This window comes from Schistocerca cancellata, chromosome 1 (assembly GCF_023864275.1).
Source record: "Schistocerca cancellata isolate TAMUIC-IGC-003103 chromosome 1, iqSchCanc2.1, whole genome shotgun sequence".
Lineage (NCBI taxonomy): Eukaryota > Metazoa > Arthropoda > Insecta > Orthoptera > Acrididae > Schistocerca > Schistocerca cancellata.
This window is the reverse complement of record NC_064626.1, coordinates 77,683,318-77,701,254: the sequence shown is the minus strand read 5'-3', so window position 1 is coordinate 77,701,254 and position 17,937 is coordinate 77,683,318. Positions and strand designations below refer to the sequence as shown.

At 46.5% G+C, this 17,937-nt stretch overlaps 1 protein-coding gene across 1 annotated transcript in view; it reads left to right on the top strand.

Moving 5' to 3' along the window:
- The window catches only part of LOC126171883 (sodium/potassium-transporting ATPase subunit alpha-2-like), a 139,144-nt gene that overhangs the window by 79,091 nt on the left and 42,116 nt on the right, over positions 1-17,937 (top strand). The window contains exon 5 of the mRNA XM_049920878.1: positions 5,457-5,992. Within this exon, the coding sequence (XP_049776835.1) occupies positions 5,457-5,992 (536 nt within the window). The remainder of the gene's footprint in view (positions 1-5,456; positions 5,993-17,937) is intronic.

Below are 17,937 nucleotides of genomic sequence, written 5' to 3'. Positions count from 1 at the left end.
CCTGCCCAAACGTTCACAGAAAATCTGTATTGATGACGTCATTGCACAATTGCGTGCGGATTCTCGTCAGCCCACACATGTTGATTGTGAAAATTTACAATTTGATCACGATGGAATGAAGCCTCATCCGTAAAGAGAACATTTGCACTGAAATGAGGATTGACACATTGTTGGATGAACCATTCGCAGAAGTGTACCCGTGGAGGCCAATCAGCTGCTGCAAACGCTGTACATGGTACGGAAACAACTGGTTTTCCCGTAGCACTCTCCATACAGTGACGTGGTCAACGATACCTTGTACAGCAGCAACTTCTCTGACGCTGACATTAGGGTTATCGTCAACTGCACGAAGAATTGCCTCGTCCATTGCAGGTGTCCTCGTCGTTCTAGGTCTTCCCCAGTCGCGAGTCACAGGCTGGAATGTTCCGTGCTCCCTAAGACGCCGATCAATTGCTTCGAACGTCTTCCTGTCGGGACAGTTTCGTTCTGGGAATCTGTCTCGATACAAACGTACCGTGTCACGGCTATTGCCCCGTGCTAATCCATACATCAAATGGGCATCTGCCAACTCCGCATTTGTAAACATTGCACTGACTGCAAAACCACGTTCGTGATGAACACTAACCTGTTGATGCTACGTACTGATGTGCTTGATGTAGAGCAATGAGTCGCATGTCAACACAAGCACCGAAGTCAACATTACCTTCCTTCAATTGGGCCAACTGGCGGTGAATCGAGGAAGTACAGTACATACTGACGAAACTAACATGAGCTCTAACGTGGAAATTAAGCGTTTCCGGACACATGTCCACATAACATATTTTCTTTCTTTGTGTGTGAGGAATGTTTCCTGAAAGTTTGGCCGTACCTTTTTGTAACACCTTGTATATCCAAGTGGGCGAGAGCTGCTCTTCTGTCTTCCGAGTAGGCTCCAGTCCGTTGTCTTCCGGTCATTGGCCGATTGTACGCGACCGGCAACTGACCGAGGCGCAGTCGGTATCTTCATTCTCAGCGCCATCGTGGGGCTGGTGGAACTCGCGCAATAGACGAGTCTATGGCACTGTCACCGGCTCGCATCTTTGCGCCTGTTGTGCTTTAGCCCTGGCTGTATCTTGCCTATTTGAGGAAACCCGCGATTTGCGATTTCAGTCCATAGATTCCGAACTCTATCCAGGATGGGATATTTTGATCCTCAGGATGCCACAAATTCAGTCTTTCTTGAACTAAGCTTATCAGTTTCTCACGCTCCATATTTCGTGTGCGAGAATGTCGTTAGATTTACCCGAAGAAAACAAACTGATCTGAATTTTACCGTTTGTCGTCCGAAGTCTGTACGTTTGGTTGATTAGATCGGCTATACAGGTTGGTCCATTGATCGTGGCCGGTGTGGCCGTGCGGCTCTAGGCGCTTCAGTCTGGAACCGCGTGACCGCTACGGTCGCAGGTTCGAATCCTGTCTTGGACATGGATGTGTGTGATGTCCTTAGGTTAGTTAGGTTTAAGTAGTTCTAAGTTCTAGGGGACCGATGACCACACATGTTATGTCCCATAGTGCTCAGAGCCATTTGAACCATTTTTTTGATCGTGGCCGGGCCAAATATCTCACGAAATAAGTGTCAAACGAAAAAACTACAAAGAACGAAACTCGTCTAGCTTGAAGGGGGAAACCAGATGGCGCTATGGTTGGCCCGCTGGATGGCGCTGCCATAGATCAAACGGATATCAACTGCCTTTTTTTTTTAAAGGGGAACTCCATTTTGATATTACATATTCGTGTAGTACGTAAAGAAATACGAATGTTTTAGTTGGACCACTTTTTTCGCTTTGTGATAGATGGCGCTGTAAGTGTCACATACATATGGCTCACAGTTCTAGACGAACACTTGGTAACAGGTGGGTTATTTAAATTAAAATGGAGAACATAGGTACGTTTGAACATTTTATTTTGGTTGTCCAATGTGATACATGTACCTTTGTGAACTTATTATTTCTGAGAACGCATGCTGTTTCAGCGTGATTACCTGTAAATACCACATTAATGCAATAAATGCTCAAAATTATGTCCGTCAACCTCAATGCATTTGGCAATACGTGTAACGACATTACTCTCAACAGCGTCTAGTTCGCCTTCCGTAATGTTCGCACATGCATTGACAATGCGCTGACGCATGTTGTCAGGCGTTGTCGGTGGATCACGATAGCAAATATCCTTCAACTTTCCTCACAGAAAGAAACCCGGGGACGTCAGATTCGGTGAACGTGCGGGCCATTGTATGGTGCTTCGACGACCAATCCATCTGTCATGAAATATGCTTTTCAATACCGCTTCAACGGCACGCGAGCTAAGTGCCGGACATTCATCATGTTGGAAGTACATCGCCATTCTGTCATGCAGTGAAACATCTTGTAGTAACATCGGTAGAACATTACGTAGGAAATCAGCATACATTGCACCATCTAGATTGCCATCGATAAAATGTGGGCCAGTTATCCTTCCTCCCATAATGCCGCACCATACATTAACCCGGCAAAGTCGCAGATGTTTCACTTGTCGCAACCATCGTGGATTTTCCGTTGCCCAATAGTGCATATTATGTCGGTTTACATTACCGCTGTTTGTGAATGGCGCTTCGTCGTTAAATACAACGCGTGCAAAAAATCTGTCATCATCCCGTTATTTCTCTTGTGCCCAGTGGCAGAACTGTGCACGACGTTCAAAGTCGTCGCCATGCAATGCCTGGTGCATAGAAATATGGTACGGGTGCAATAGATGTTGATGTAGCACTCTCAACACCGACGTTTTTGAGATTCCCGATTCTGGCGCAATTTGTCTGCTACTGATGTGCGGATTAGCCGCGACAGCAGCTAAAACACCTACTTGGGGATCATCATTTGTTGCAGGTCGTGGTTGACGTTTCACATGTGGCTGAACACTTCCTAAATAACGCAACTATCCGGCGAACGGTCCGGACACTTGGATGATGTCGTCCAGGATACTGAACAGCATACATAGCACACGCCCGTTGGACATTTTGATCACAGTAGCCACACATCGACACGATATCGACATTTTTCGCAATTGGTAAACGGTGCATTTTAACACGGGTAATGTATCACGAAGCAAATACCGTCCGCACTGGCGGAATGTTGCGTGATACCACGAACTTATACGTTTGTGACTATTACAGCACCATCTATCACAAAGCGAAAAAAGTGGTCCAACTAAAACATTCATATTTTTTACGTATCACACGAATATGTAATAAAAAATGGAGGTTCCTATTAAAAAAGAAAACGTATTTGACATGCGTTTGAACTATGGCACCGCCATCTAGCGGGCCAACCATAGCACCAACTGGTTTCCCCCTTCAAGCTAGACAAGTTTCGTTCTTTGTAGTTTTTCGTTTGATGCTTATTTCGTGAGATATTTGGCCCGGCCACGATCAATGGATCACCCTGTGTAGCCGATCTAATGTCCCGAACGTACAGACTTCGGACGACAATCGGTAAAATTCAGATCAGTTTGTTTTCTTCGATTAAATCTAACGACATTCTCGCACACTAAATATTGGGCGTGAGAAACTGATACGTTTAGTTCAAGAAATGCTGAGTTTGTGGCATCATGAGGATCAAAATATCTCAACCGGGATACAGTTCGGAATCTATGGAGTGAAATCGCAAATCGCGGGTTTTCCTCAAATAGGCAAAATCTTTATCGGAAATTTTAGGCGTAGATTATGCTGTGTCGTCCAAACAAGACACACCCAGGGCAAAAGCACAACAGGCGCAAAGATGCGAGCCTGTATCAGTGCCATAGACTCCTCTATTGCGCGAGTTCCACCAGCCCCACGATGGCGCTGAGAATGAAGATATCGACGTCGCCTCGGTCAGTTCCCGGCCGCGTACAGTCCTCCAAAGACAGGAAGACAACGGACAGGAGCCTACTCGGAAGATAGAAGAGCAGCTCTCGCCCACTTGGATATAGATCATCGTCCAGGGCTGACTTAGACAGGGAACGTCGTTTAATGAACTCTTAGAATTGAACAGAAAGTTGTTGTAAATTGCATTTGCCATGTACTGTGAAGTCTACTTGCGATTATTTGCACTTTGCCAATGTCGGTTTTTTTGTGTTATATTACAAGCAGTGTTGCAGACTTAATTATTGGACAAGCCACGAAGATAAGTAAACCTTTCAACACATTTGTGTGACTTTGTTACTAATTTGTTGGAGTGTTGTAGAACCTTCGTTCTCCCATCCTGTTACCTTACCCTGGAACATAGCTGTGTAATAGTGGCAGAGAGAAACTGTTGTCTGTTCCGATTGACTCAGTGCCCTTCACTCATTGCAACGTTTCTATCCGGCAGACAAAATTGTGCAGACCATCCAGGATGCCCTCCTCCGACTACAGCGACTGGGGAAGGTTGTAGCTTTCTGCTGGGTTCTGTGGCATGTCGGCATTGCTGGGAATGAAAGGGCAGATCTCGCAGCCAAGGAGGCGTGTCTCGCCCCACAAGTATCTCAGTGTGCTATCCCGTTGCACGCACTCACCTCGCTGTTGAGCTCACGGGTCATGCATCGGTGGGAGGATGAGTGGCTGGAAGTGACTGACAATAAGCTCCGTATAGTCAAGCCCACAACGCGTGTGTGGTGTACTTCCTTTCAGCCCCATCGACGGGACGAGGTTCTCCTCACTCGGCTTCGAATTGGCCACAGCCCTATGACGCATGGCTTCCTGCTCCGGCGAGAGGACCCTCCAATGTGTGGTGCTTGCGGCGTCCAGGTCACTGTGCGCCACGTTTCATTGGATTGCGTTTTATTTTCTGACCAGCGGGTCGCGGCTGACTTGCCAGCGGACCTGCCATCTCTTTTAGGCAACACTCGGACGAATGTGGTTAAAGTTTTAAAGTTCTGTGCCCTGTCAAATGTTTTTACAAAGATTTTAGGGAGAGGATTTTAATTTGCTCACTGTGTGAGAAGCTCGCCCATATTTTATGTAAGTGGCCAGCCAATAACAATTTCCTGTGACATTTTTGTTGCTATGTTTCCCCTTTCCTTAGGTTTTACTTTCTTATGTAGCATTTTCCTTCTTTTCCTGCTTTCTTTGAGTGTGTGCTTTAGTTTTCTTAGGTCTGTCCACATTCGTTCCTTTTAATGTGTGTCAGGGCGCTGATGACCTCGATGTTGAGCGCCCATAAGCCCCAACACACCACCACCATCTTAGCTGTGTACTGCACCAGAAGCCGTTTCACCAACTCACAAACTCGGGTCTGCCGTAGTAATGGAAACTGGGCCTCCACTGCAGTAGCGGCGATCCCTTTACAAACCTGGCGACGAAGGTTTCACTGCCGATTTACGAGCGATTAGTCGACGCGAGCGAACAAGCGACAGTCGCTTTCTGGCAGAAAGTCGCTCGTGTAATACGGACTTTTCTCGAGACGGGTACGGCGCGTGCGCAGGCGGTGCGCAAGTGCCGGTCGGCGGGCATCCGCGTGATCATGGTGACGGGCGACCACCCCACGACGGCGGCGGCGATCGCGCGCGCCGTGGGCATCTTCACGGTGCAGCACAGCTTCGACTCGGGGGCGGCGCGGCGGTACGCGGAGGGGGCGCCAACGCCCGCCGGTTCGGGCCACCACCTGGCGCACGGCGGCCAGACGCCCGCCGGCTCCCACCAGGACCTGCCCGGGCAGGCGCCGGGCCTGGGGCAGGCGGTGGCGCGCCACCCCTCGCTGCTGCAGGACCTCGCCACCTCCGTGGCGGCGCGCTACCCCTCTCTCGTCTACGAGCCGTACGCGGGCATCACGCGCCAGCCGTCGCTGCTGTCGGAGCGGCCGACCCGCGACTCCAACTGGCCGCCGCTCACCGCGCCCGGCCGGCAGGCGTCCCTCTTCCCGCAGCAGGACCAGCTGTCGCGGCAGGGGTCGCTGCTGTTCCCACCCACCTCCCAGCCGCGCACCGCCGCCCTCATACATGGCGACGACCTCCGCGACTGGTAACTGCCTAGCTGAACGTTTTTCCTGTCTGGACAGCGGCTCGGCTGCTCCATCGACACAAAGACTGGTAACTGCCTACCTGAACGTCCGTCCCGTCTGGACCGTGGGTCAGCTGCAACGTCAACACGAAGACTCGTAACTGCCTACCTGAACATTTGTCCCATATGAACTGTGGGTCAGCTGCACCATCAACACAAAGACTCGTAACTGCTACCTGAAAACTTGTCCCATCTGGACTGTGGGTCAGTTGCACCATCAATACAAATACTTGTAACTGCCTACCTGAACATTTGCCCCATCTCGGCTATGGGTAAGCTGCACTGTCAACACAAAGACTGGTAACTGCCTACCTGAACATTTGCACCATCTAAACTGTGGCTCAGCTGCACAATCAACACAAAGACTGGTAACTGCCTACCTGAAACTTTGTCCCATCTCGACTGTGGATCAGCTGCACCATCAACACAAAGACTCGTTACTCCCTACCTGAACATTTGTCCCATCTGGACTGTGGGTGAGCTGCACCATCAACACAAAGACTGGTTACTGCATACCTGAAAGTTGGTCCCAGTGCGACTGTGGGTCAGCTGCACTGTCAACACAAAGACTGGGAACCGTCTACCTGAACATTTACCCCATCTGGACTGTGGGTCAGCTGCACCATCAACACAAAGACTCGTAACTGCCTACCTGAACATTTGTGCCATCTTGACTGTGGGTCAGTTGCACCATCAATACAAAGACTTGTAACTGCCTACCTGAAACTTTGTCCCACCTCGACTGTGGATCAGCTGCACCATCAACACAAAGACTCATAACTCCCTACCTGAACACTTGTCCCATCTGGACTGTGGGTCAGCTGCACCATCAACACAAAGACTGGTAACTGCATACCTGAAAAGTTGTCCTATCTTGACTGTGGGTCAGCTGCACTGTCAATGCAAAGACTAGTAACTGCCTACCTGAAAGTTTGTCCTATCAGGAGTGTGGGTCAGCTGCACCATCAACACAAAGTCTCGTAACAGCCTACTCGAATGTTTGTCCCATCTGGACTGTGGGTCAGTTGCACCATCAATACAAATACTTGTAACTGCCTACCTGAACATTTGCCCCATCTCGACTATGGGTCAGCTGCACTGTCAACACAAAGACTGGTAACTGCCTTCCTGAGCATTTGCACCATCTAAACTGTGGGTCAGCTGCACCGTCAACACAAAGACTGGTAACTGCCTACCTGAAACTTTGTCCCATCTCGACTGTGGATCAGCTGCACCATCAACACAAAGACTCGTAACTCCCTACCTGAACACTTGTCCCATCTGGACTGTGGGTCAGCTGCACCATCAACACAAAGACTGGTAACTGCATACCTGAAAAGTTGTCCCATCTTGACTGTGGGTCAGCTGCACTGTCAATGCAAAGACTAGTAACTGCCTACCTGAAAGTTTGTCCTATCAGGAGTGTGGGTCAGCTGCACCATCAACACAAAGTCTCGTAACAGCCTACTCGAATGTTTGTCCCATCTGGACTGTGGGTCAGTTGCACCATCAATACAAAGACTTGTAACTGCCTACCTGAACATTTGCCCCATCTCGACTATGGGTCAGCTGCACTGTCAACACAAAGACTGGTAACTGCCTTCCTGAACATTTGCACCATCTAAACTGTGGGTCAGCTGCACCGTCAACACAAAGACTGGTAACTGCCTACCTGAAACTTTGTCCCATCTCGACTGTGGATCAGCTGCACCATCAACACAAAGACTCGTAACTCCCTACCTGAACATTTGTCCCATCTGGACTGTGGGTCAGCTGCACCATCAACACAAAGACTGGTAACTGCATACCTGAAAAGTTGTCCCATCTTGACTGTGGGTCAGCTGCACTGTCAATGCAAAGACTAGTAACTGCCTACCTGAAAGTTTGTCCTATCAGGAGTGTGGGTCAGCTGCACCATCAACACAAAGTCTCGTAACAGCCTACTCGAATGTTTGTCCCATCTGGACTGTGGGTCAGTTGCACCATCAATACAAAGACTTGTAACTGCCTACCTGAACATTTGCCCCATCTCGACTATGGGTCAGCTGCACTGTCAACACAAAGACTGGTAACTGCCTACCTGAACATTTGCACCATCTAAACTGTGGGTCAGCTGCACCGTCAACACAAAGACTGGTAACTGCCTACCTGAAACTTTGTCCCATCTCGACTGTGGATCAGCTGCACCGTCAACACAAAGACGCGTAACTGTCTACCTGAAAGTTTGTTCCATCAGGACTATGGGTCAGCTGCACCATCAACACAAAGACTGGTAACTGCATGCCTGAACATTTGTCCCATCTCGACTATGGGTCAGCTGCACTGTCAACACAAAGACTGGTAACTGCATACTTGAAAGTTTGTCTCATCTCGACTGTGGGTCAGCTGCACTGTCAACACAAAGACTGGGAACTGTCTACCTGAACATTTACCCCATCTGGACTGTGGGTCAGCTGCACCATCAACACAAAGACTCATAACTGCCTACCTGAACATTTGTCCCATCTGGACTGTGGGTCAGCTGCACCATCAACACAAAGACTGGTAACTGCATACCTGAAAAGTTGTCCCATCTTGACTGTGGGTCAGCTGCACTGTCAATGCAAAGACTAGTAACTGCCTACCTGAAAGTTTGTCCTATCAGGAGTGTGGGTCAGCTGCACCATCAACACAAAGTCTCGTAACAGCCTACTCGAATGTTTGTCCCATCTGGACTGTGGGTCAGTTGCACCATCAATACAAAGACTTGTAACTGCCTACCTGAACATTTGCCCCATCTCGACTATGGGTCAGCTGCACTGTCAACACAAAGACTGGTAACTGCCTACCTGAACATTTGCACCATCTAAACTGTGGGTCAGCTGCACCGTCAACACAAAGACTGGTAACTGCCTACCTGAAACTTTGTCCCATCTCGACTGTGGATCAGCTGCACCGTCAACACAAAGACGCGTAACTGTCTACCTGAAAGTTTGTTCCATCAGGACTATGGGTCAGCTGCACCATCAACACAAAGACTGGTAACTGCATGCCTGAACATTTGTCCCATCTCGACTATGGGTCAGCTGCACTGTCAACACAAAGACTGGTAACTGCATACCTGAAAGTTTGTCTCATCTCGACTGTGGGTCAGCTGCACTGTCAACACAAAGACTGGGAACTGTCTACCTGAACATTTACCCCATCTGGACTGTGGGTCAGCTGCACCATCAACACAAAGACTCATAACTGCCTACCTGAACATTTGTCCCATCTGGACTGTGGGTCAGCTGCACCATCAACACAAAGACTGGTAACTGCATACCTGAAAAGTTGTCCCATCTTGACTGTGGGTCAGCTGCACTGTCAATGCAAAGACTAGTAACTGCCTACCTGAAAGTTTGTCCTATCAGGAGTGTGGGTCAGCTGCACCATCAACACAAAGTCTCGTAACAGCCTACTCGAATGTTTGTCCCATCTGGACTGTGGGTCAGTTGCACCATCAATACAAAGACTTGTAACTGCCTACCTGAACATTTGCCCCATCTCGACTATGGGTCAGCTGCACTGTCAACACAAAGACTGGTAACTGCCTACCTGAACATTTGCACCATCTAAACTGTGGGTCAGCTGCACCGTCAACACAAAGACTGGTAACTGCCTACCTGAAACTTTGTCCCATCTCGACTGTGGATCAGCTGCACCGTCAACACAAAGACGCGTAACTGTCTACCTGAAAGTTTGTTCCATCAGGACTATGGGTCAGCTGCACCATCAACACCAAGACTGGTTACTGCATACCTGAAAGTTTGTCCCATCACGACTGTGGGTCAGCTGCACTGTCAACACAAAGACTGATAACTGCCTACCTGAACTTTTGTCCCATCTGGGCTGTGGGTCAGCTGCACCGTCAACACAGACTGGTAACTGCCTATCTGTAAGTTTGTCCCATCTTGACTGTGGATCAGCTGCACCATCAACACAAAGACTCATAACTGCCTACCTGAACATTTGTCCCATCTGGACTGTGGGTCAGCTGCACCATCAACACAAAGACTGGTAACTGCATACCTGAACATTTACCCCATCTCGACTATGGGTCAGCTGCACTGTCAACACAAAGACTGGTAACTGCCTATCTGTAAGTTTGTCCCATCTTGACTGTGGGTCAGTTGCACCATCAATACAAAGATTCGTAACTGCCTCCCTGAAAGTTTCTCCCATCTGGACTGTGGATCAGCTGCACCGTCAACACAAAGACTGGTAAGAGCCTACCTGATAGTCTGTCCTATTGGGACTGTGGGTCAGCCACACCATCAACACAACGAGTGGTAACTGCCTATCTGAACATTTGGCCCATCTGGACTGTGGGTCAGCTGCACTGTCAACACAATTACCAGAATGAAAAACGCTCCAATCATAACACAGTAAAAATTGGCGACATACTAGTAGAAACTAGCGCACTGTCGGTTCTGTAAAAACTTAATTATACTGGGTGATTGTTTCCACCGTGTACAGACTCTAGGGATTGATCGATAAGAGGATAGGGAACAAAAAAGAGTCTAATGAACTTATGTCTGGAAATTCATGATTTCCATGCTACAGACCATTTATTCAATCATACTTTGTTACAGTGACTGTGGTCTAATACGCACTGTACCATGCAGCCGCAGTTACATTATCCATAGTTTCCTCCTAGAGGGTGGTACTGTTCCTCACACTTCACGCCTTAGGGGACATCTCCTGCCATAGTAATTGGTAATGTTGTGGCCGATTCACTTCTCTTGTTGACTCACCTTGCAGTGGATGTGATACAGTGTTGTACACAATGATTCCGTATTCGAATCGAGAGTTTGCCGACGTGGTGTTTACTTACGGAAAGGCAAATGGCAACGAGCAGCGGGTAGCCAGGTTGTATCAGTATGGCTCTGAGCACTGTGGGACTTAACATCTATGGTCGTAAGTCCCCTAGAACTTAGAACTACTTAAACCTAACTAACCTAAGGACATCACACAACACCCAGACATCACGAGGCAGAGAAAATCCCTGACCCCGCCGGGAATCGAACCCGGGAACCCGGGTGTGGGAAGCGAGAACGCTACCGCACGACCACGAGATGCGGACTTGTATCAGGAGACCTATCCACGCCCACATCCACAACATTTAATGTTTGCAATAGTATTTCGCCGTTTGTCTGAGACAGGATCGTTTCTGGAAGCAGGAAATCATGAAGAACGGCCATGCGGGGTAGCCGCGCGGTATAGGGCGTCCTGTCACGGTTCGCGCGACTCCCCCGTAGCAGGTTCGAGTCCTCCCTCGGGCATGGGTGTGTGTGTTGTCCCTAGTGTAAATTAGTATAAGTTAGATTAAGTAATGTGTAAGCTTAGGGAACGATGACCTCAGCAGTTTGGTCCCTTAAGATCTTACCACAAATTTCCAAATTTTCCATGAAGAACGTACCCGAAATGTTCAGACACCAGGCCTGGAGGAAAATGTGATTAACACTGTGGAAGGCGAACGCCGTGCCAGTTCCAGGTACAGGGGATAGGCAAAATAGTGTTAACGGTGTTAGTAATGCGTTGGTTGTGTTTGACAGTCAACAACGCAGGTAAGGCATATGTCGCGCTGGACTGTGCGTGTTCAGTACCGACTAGGCATCGGAGCAGGTTGTTTACGAGTAGTGTATACTTCGTATTTGCATTCAGGGGCCGAGGTCGACGTGCAGTGAAAGACCTAACGGAGTTCTAAAGAGGGGAGATAGTGGGGGCTCGATTCGCTGGAGCATCAGTAACCAAGACAGCCGCCTTACTGAATGTTTCCAGAGCAATTGTTTCAACAGTCATGACAGCCTACACAACGTATGGAAAGACATCATCGTGTAGATATAATAGTGGGCGCAAATCAAAACTAAATGGCAGAGGTCGTCGTACGCTAACACAAATTATGTCGGAACAACACAAAACTACGGCAGCTAAAGTGACTGCAGACCTCAATAGCCATCTTCGAGACACCGTATCTATCGACATTGTCCACTGAGAATTCCATAAAGCGAACATTCATGGACGAGCTGCTATACCGAAACCATTAGTGACGACAACCAACGCAAAGAAGCGTAAAATATGGTGTCAGGAGCATAAATCCTGGACGGCTGATCAGTGGAAACACATCATATAATCCGACGAGTCTACGTTTTCGCTGTTTTCAACATCGGGCCGGGTTTACTTTTGGAGAACGCCAAAAGAAGCCTACAATCCTGATTGCTTAATTCCAACGGGTAAGGTTGGGTTCAAATGGCTCTGAGCACTATAGGACTTAACATCTGAGGTCATCAGTCCCCTAGAACTTAGAACTACTTACACGTAACTAACCTAAGGACGGCACACACATCCATGCCCGAGGCAGGATTCGAACCTGCGACCGTAGCGATCGCGCGGTTCCAACGGGTAAGCATGGAGGTGGAAGTGTGATGGTGTGGGCAGTCATGTCATGACATTCTACTGGTCTCATCATTACTCTCAAATCAGCCAACGATTATGTGAACATTTTAGTTGATCAAGTGCACCCCAGGATTCCAACAATGATCCAATATTTCAGGACGATAATGCACCCATTCACACAGCCGAGACAGTACAATGCAACTGAAATGCTGCGTCTTCTGTGGCCAGCACAGTCCCCCCGCACTTGAACATTATCGAACCCATTTGGGCCGTATTGGAGCGCGAACTCCGGAGCAGATTTCCGATTCCCTCGTCACTACATGAGTTAGAAGAGGGTCTGATCGAAGAGTGGCATAACATTCCACTGGAGACTATACAGTCATTATATGCCAGTATTCTAAGAAGTATCGCAGCTGTGTTACGGGCAAATGGTGGTCCAACACATTATTAATAAACCATTCCCAAGTATGTGCAGGTATTCAAATTATTTTGCCTATCCTCTGTAGTTGGCGCGCGAGTGCAGGGTATGCCAGGCGACCGTGTGGAACATTTTCGACAATTGTTACTACCCCTTCACTTACAGCGTGTGCAGGGCTTACTAGCGACAGACTGTCCACGTCGCGAGCAGGTTTGTCACTGGTTTCTTCCCCAGGCAACCACGATTGCGGGAATTCTGTCACTGATGTTATTCAAAGATGAGGCCAGCTTTACGCGGAGTGGTATCTTAAACTTTCATAACAGTCATCTATAAGACGCTATGCAGAAACCCCATGGAATGGTGACAGAGAATCATCAGTAACTATGCAGCCGGAATGTGTTCATCATCATCATCATCATCATCATCATTTAAGACTGATTATGCCTTTCAGCGTTCAGTCTGGAGCATAGCCCCCCTTATACAGTTCCTCCATGATCCCCTATTCAGTGCTAACATTGGTGCCTCTTCTGATGTTAAACCTATTACTTCAAAATCATTCTTAACCGAATCCAGATACCTTCTCCTCGGTCTGCCCCGACTCCTCCTACCCTCTACTGCTGAATCCATGAGTCTCTTGGGTAACCTTGCTTCTCCCATGCGTGTAACATGACCCCACCATCTAAGCCTGTTCGCCCTGACTGCTACATCTATAGAGTTCATTCCCAGTTTTTCTTTGATTTCCTCATTGTGGACACCCTCCTGCCATTGTTCCCATCTACTAGTACCTGCAATCATTCTAGCTACTTTCATATCCGTAACCTCAACCTTGTTGATAAGGTAACCTGAATCCACCCAGCTTTCGCTCCCATACAACAAAGTTGGTCGAAAGATTGAACGGTGCACAGATAACTTAGTCTTGGTACTGACTTCCTTCTTGCAGAAGAGAGTAGATCGTAGCTGAGCGCTCACTGCATTAGCTTTGCTACACCTCGCTTCCAGTTCTTTCACTATGTTGCCATCCTGTGAGAATATGCATCCTAAGTACTTGAAACCGTCCACCTGTTCTAACTTTGTTCCTCCTATTTGGCACTCAATCCGTTTATATTTCTTTCCCACTGACATTACTTTCGTTTTGGAGATGCTAATCTTCATACCATAGTACTTACATTTCTGATCTAGCTCTGAAATATTACTTTGCAAATTTTCAATCGAATCTGCCATCACAACTAAGTCATCCGCATATGCAAGACTGCTTATTTTGTGTTCACATATCTTAATCTCACCCAGCCAGTCTATTGTTTTCAACATATGATCCATAAATAATATGAACAACGGTGGAGACAGGTTGCAGCCTTGTCTTACCCCTGAAACTTCTCTGAACCATGAACTCAATTTACCGTCAACTCTAACTGCTGCCTGACTATCCATGTAAAGACATTTAATTGCTTGCAAAAGTTTGCCTCCTATTCCATAATCTTGTAGAACAGACAATAACTTCCTCCTAGGAACCCGGTCATATGCCTTTTCTAGATCTATAAAGCATAGATACAATTCCCTGTTCCACTCATAACACTTCTCCATTATTTGCCGTAAGCTAAAGATCTGGTCCTGACAACCTCTAAGAGGCCGGAATGTGTTGACCGGGATAATTGGCGACTTCTTCCTTCCACGTCACCTAAAAGGCCGCAACTATCGCCGTTTCTTGCGGGTGACTTTTCCTCCGCTGCCGGAAGAAGCGCCGTTGATGATTTGAAGGGTTATGTGACTGCTACAAGATGGCGGTCCTGCCCATTTCACCGCTAACGTCCGGACGCATTTCAGTCGTGTCTTCCCTGGTCAATGAATCGGACGAGGGGGCCCAGTTGCAAGGCCTGCTCGTTCAGTGTACCTCAATCCGTGCGATTTCTGGTTACCGGGCCATCTCAAAAGTATCTTGTATGCAAAAGCCATTACATATGTGGAGACACTGAAGCAGCGTATCCATGCTGCCTTTGACACTGTTCGGATGCATCCTGGCCGATGCGAATATGTGAGACATAAAACGCTGTAGCGCGTAGACGTTTGCGTTGAGACACATGAAAACAACTTTCAACACATACTGTAACTATGGCTGCATGGTACAGCGTGTATTAGACCGCAGTCGCTGTAGCAAACTTTGAATGTATGAATGGTCTCTAGCATGGAAACAATTAATTTCGGGACATAAGTTCATTAGACCGTTTTTGTTCCGTATGTTCTCATCGATCAGTCCCTAGAGTACACGGTGGAAAAAATCACCCTGTAAAATATAAAGACAGTTTACACACTACGCTAATCGAGCTTATTGACAATTTTTGCCTTTTATCAACTTCGTTATTGCAAGATGTCGGCCGAAGGGATTCCACAACTTTTAAGAATGTTTTAATTTCAAGTTTGAAATCGGATAAGAAATGACAAAAGAAATATTTTCTCGTGTGATCTAATCACAAATTAACAATTTAGGAGTTTTTTCTGTACTTCTATTGTCATGTCTTGCTTCTCGCCAAATTTTTTTGTTTGATATAATTACAAATTTACAGTTTTCAGATTTTTTCCTTTGGTTGTTCTGTGAAACCTTCCTTTTTGCCAAACTTGATGATTCTAGGCCAACGGAAAGTACCCTGCAGGTTTTGATGAGTCAGTTTGCGAGCGTGAAAATACTTGACATAAATTACCGTATCTTTTGTCTGCATCGACTTAGAGGCTTAAAATTTTTCACTGCCAAGAAGCCGTCGACCTTAATACGTCACACAAATTTGAACTTAAGACGTCTACTTCTTCCGGAGAAAAACCGTTCCTAACAGTCGCTCAGACATACACACAGACAGACGGACAGCAAAGTGATGCCATGAACGTTTCGTTTTTACAGATTGAAACACGGAATCCTAAAAAAAGATGAATATTTCCTGGACAGATTTATGGGTGTAAAAAAAAGGTAACTAACTTTTCGACTTATCTGACAGCTTCAAACACGTTTAAATCAAAACATCTAGACATATTCACGCTTTTTTTAGAGTTTCGGACCTCAATCGGTAAAAACGGAAACCTTGTAGTATCACTTTGTTGTCCGTGTGTCTGTCTGTCGGTCTGCCTCTATCTGATTGTTAAAATCCTTTTCCTCTGGAACGGATAGACGTATCAAATTGGAATTTCTGTCCCGTACGAACACCTATTGCCCCTTAGCGGTGTGAAAAATGCAAGACTGTAAGTCAATGCAGTCAAAAGATACGGCCATTTATGTCGCATATTTTTATACTCGAAAACTCACTCATCAAAACCTATAGGGTACTTACCGTTGACCTAGAATCACGGAATTTGGCAAGAAATAAGGTTTCGCTGTACAACCAAAGGATAAAATTGGAGAACTGTTAATGTGTAATTACATCACAAGAAAAATATTTTGCTGTCGTTTATTATCAGATTGTCTGTCTGTTCTTCTATACGGTAACACCACTTTTTGTCAGGACTGGGTAGACGCATCAAGTTGAAATTTATATCACATATTATGCACTATGGCCCTTTGCTGGTGTAAAAAAGTTAAGCTTCTAAGGCAGTGAAATCAAAACTAAGGCCGTTTATGTCGCATATTTTAGTACTTCCAACCTCACTCATTAAAATCCACACCATACCTCCCATTGATGCAGAATCATGAAATTTTGCAACAAGAAAAGGGGAAGTGGTACAAGAAAAGGAAAAAAAATCGGAAAATTGCTAAAACGTAATTATGTCACAGGAAAAAATATTCTTTTGTCGTTTGTTATCCGACGTCAAACTTGCCGTCACGTCATCCGACATGTGATATGTTATGTCGTGCAATTATGACACAATGTGTCTTTGAAGTTTATGATGCATGCATTCACACTCTCTGATACTTCCTCTTCTTATATCCCTCACCATACATGTAACAGGGGGTTGGCTTGAGGGAGAAATGGTCCACTATGGGAAAAAATCAACTCCAACCCACTTGAAATTCAAAAAACTGTTTGAGCCCCCCCCCCCCCCATCAAGCAACAAATCTACTCCCAGAAATTTTACACTCCCAGAAAACCTTCTTTAGCTATTACATATACGCTCTTCAGCCATATGATATTATATACAACGTATTGTTCATCAAGGCTGGGGAACCTTCTGGATTTTGAACACAGGATCCAGGAATTCAGCTTATAAATTACAAACTGAAATTCCGCCAACACTTCGCAGCTAAGAGAGCTCACTGCGCTGGGGAATTAGAGTTGACTAACGCGCGAATGTGTCAAGATGTTTTGATTTAAATATCGTGATTATATATATTTTTGTACAGTCTTACAAAATCTGAACCGATTCGCACAGATATGAAACATAGAAGAGGCGCCCTTCAAAAACCTCCCAGGAAAACGTGTTTTTTTTTTTTTGCTTATTAAATCCAAATGAACCAAGTTTTTTTTTTTTTTTTTTTTAAACGGTTAATGCTTATCTTAGGCCAAAGTCTGATAAACCGTTGGACCAACTTTGAACAATCAGTCTCGCTCCAATGCTGAGTTATTTAAGGGTGAAAGTTTCTGCACGTAAAATCCGAACGGTTCACATAAAAATGGTGCCATTAACTGAGCATTATTTCCTAATTAAAATCTTTTGCAAAAGGAATTAATTGTTTTACACGATTTGCTTGGGCGCCAGGTACAGGTCGTCGTTCAAACATTGCTTAATACACTGCAAAATAGCTACAGTAAGACAGACGTTCGAAAGGCTGCACAAATGGCCGCTGGTCTGGGCTAAACCAAAAACGTCTTACCCCATTTTGCTAGTTCAAATAGGAACTGAGCACCTAGAGTTCCCCAAACCGCGATTCTGTGGGCGGCGTTTTCCTAAACTATTAGACCCTGTCCACCAAGATGGTGTCCGTTTGGCAGCTGCAGCTTCCAGAATGAGCCGAGTCTGTAGTCGTCTTGTAGACGGGGGGAATACCACCGATAAAAATATCATAGCGACAAAATTTATCTAATTACGCAGTCACGGTTAACCAAACGCAAATTCCATTTTACCCCACAATCCAGTGACCCGATTCCTCGTGAAT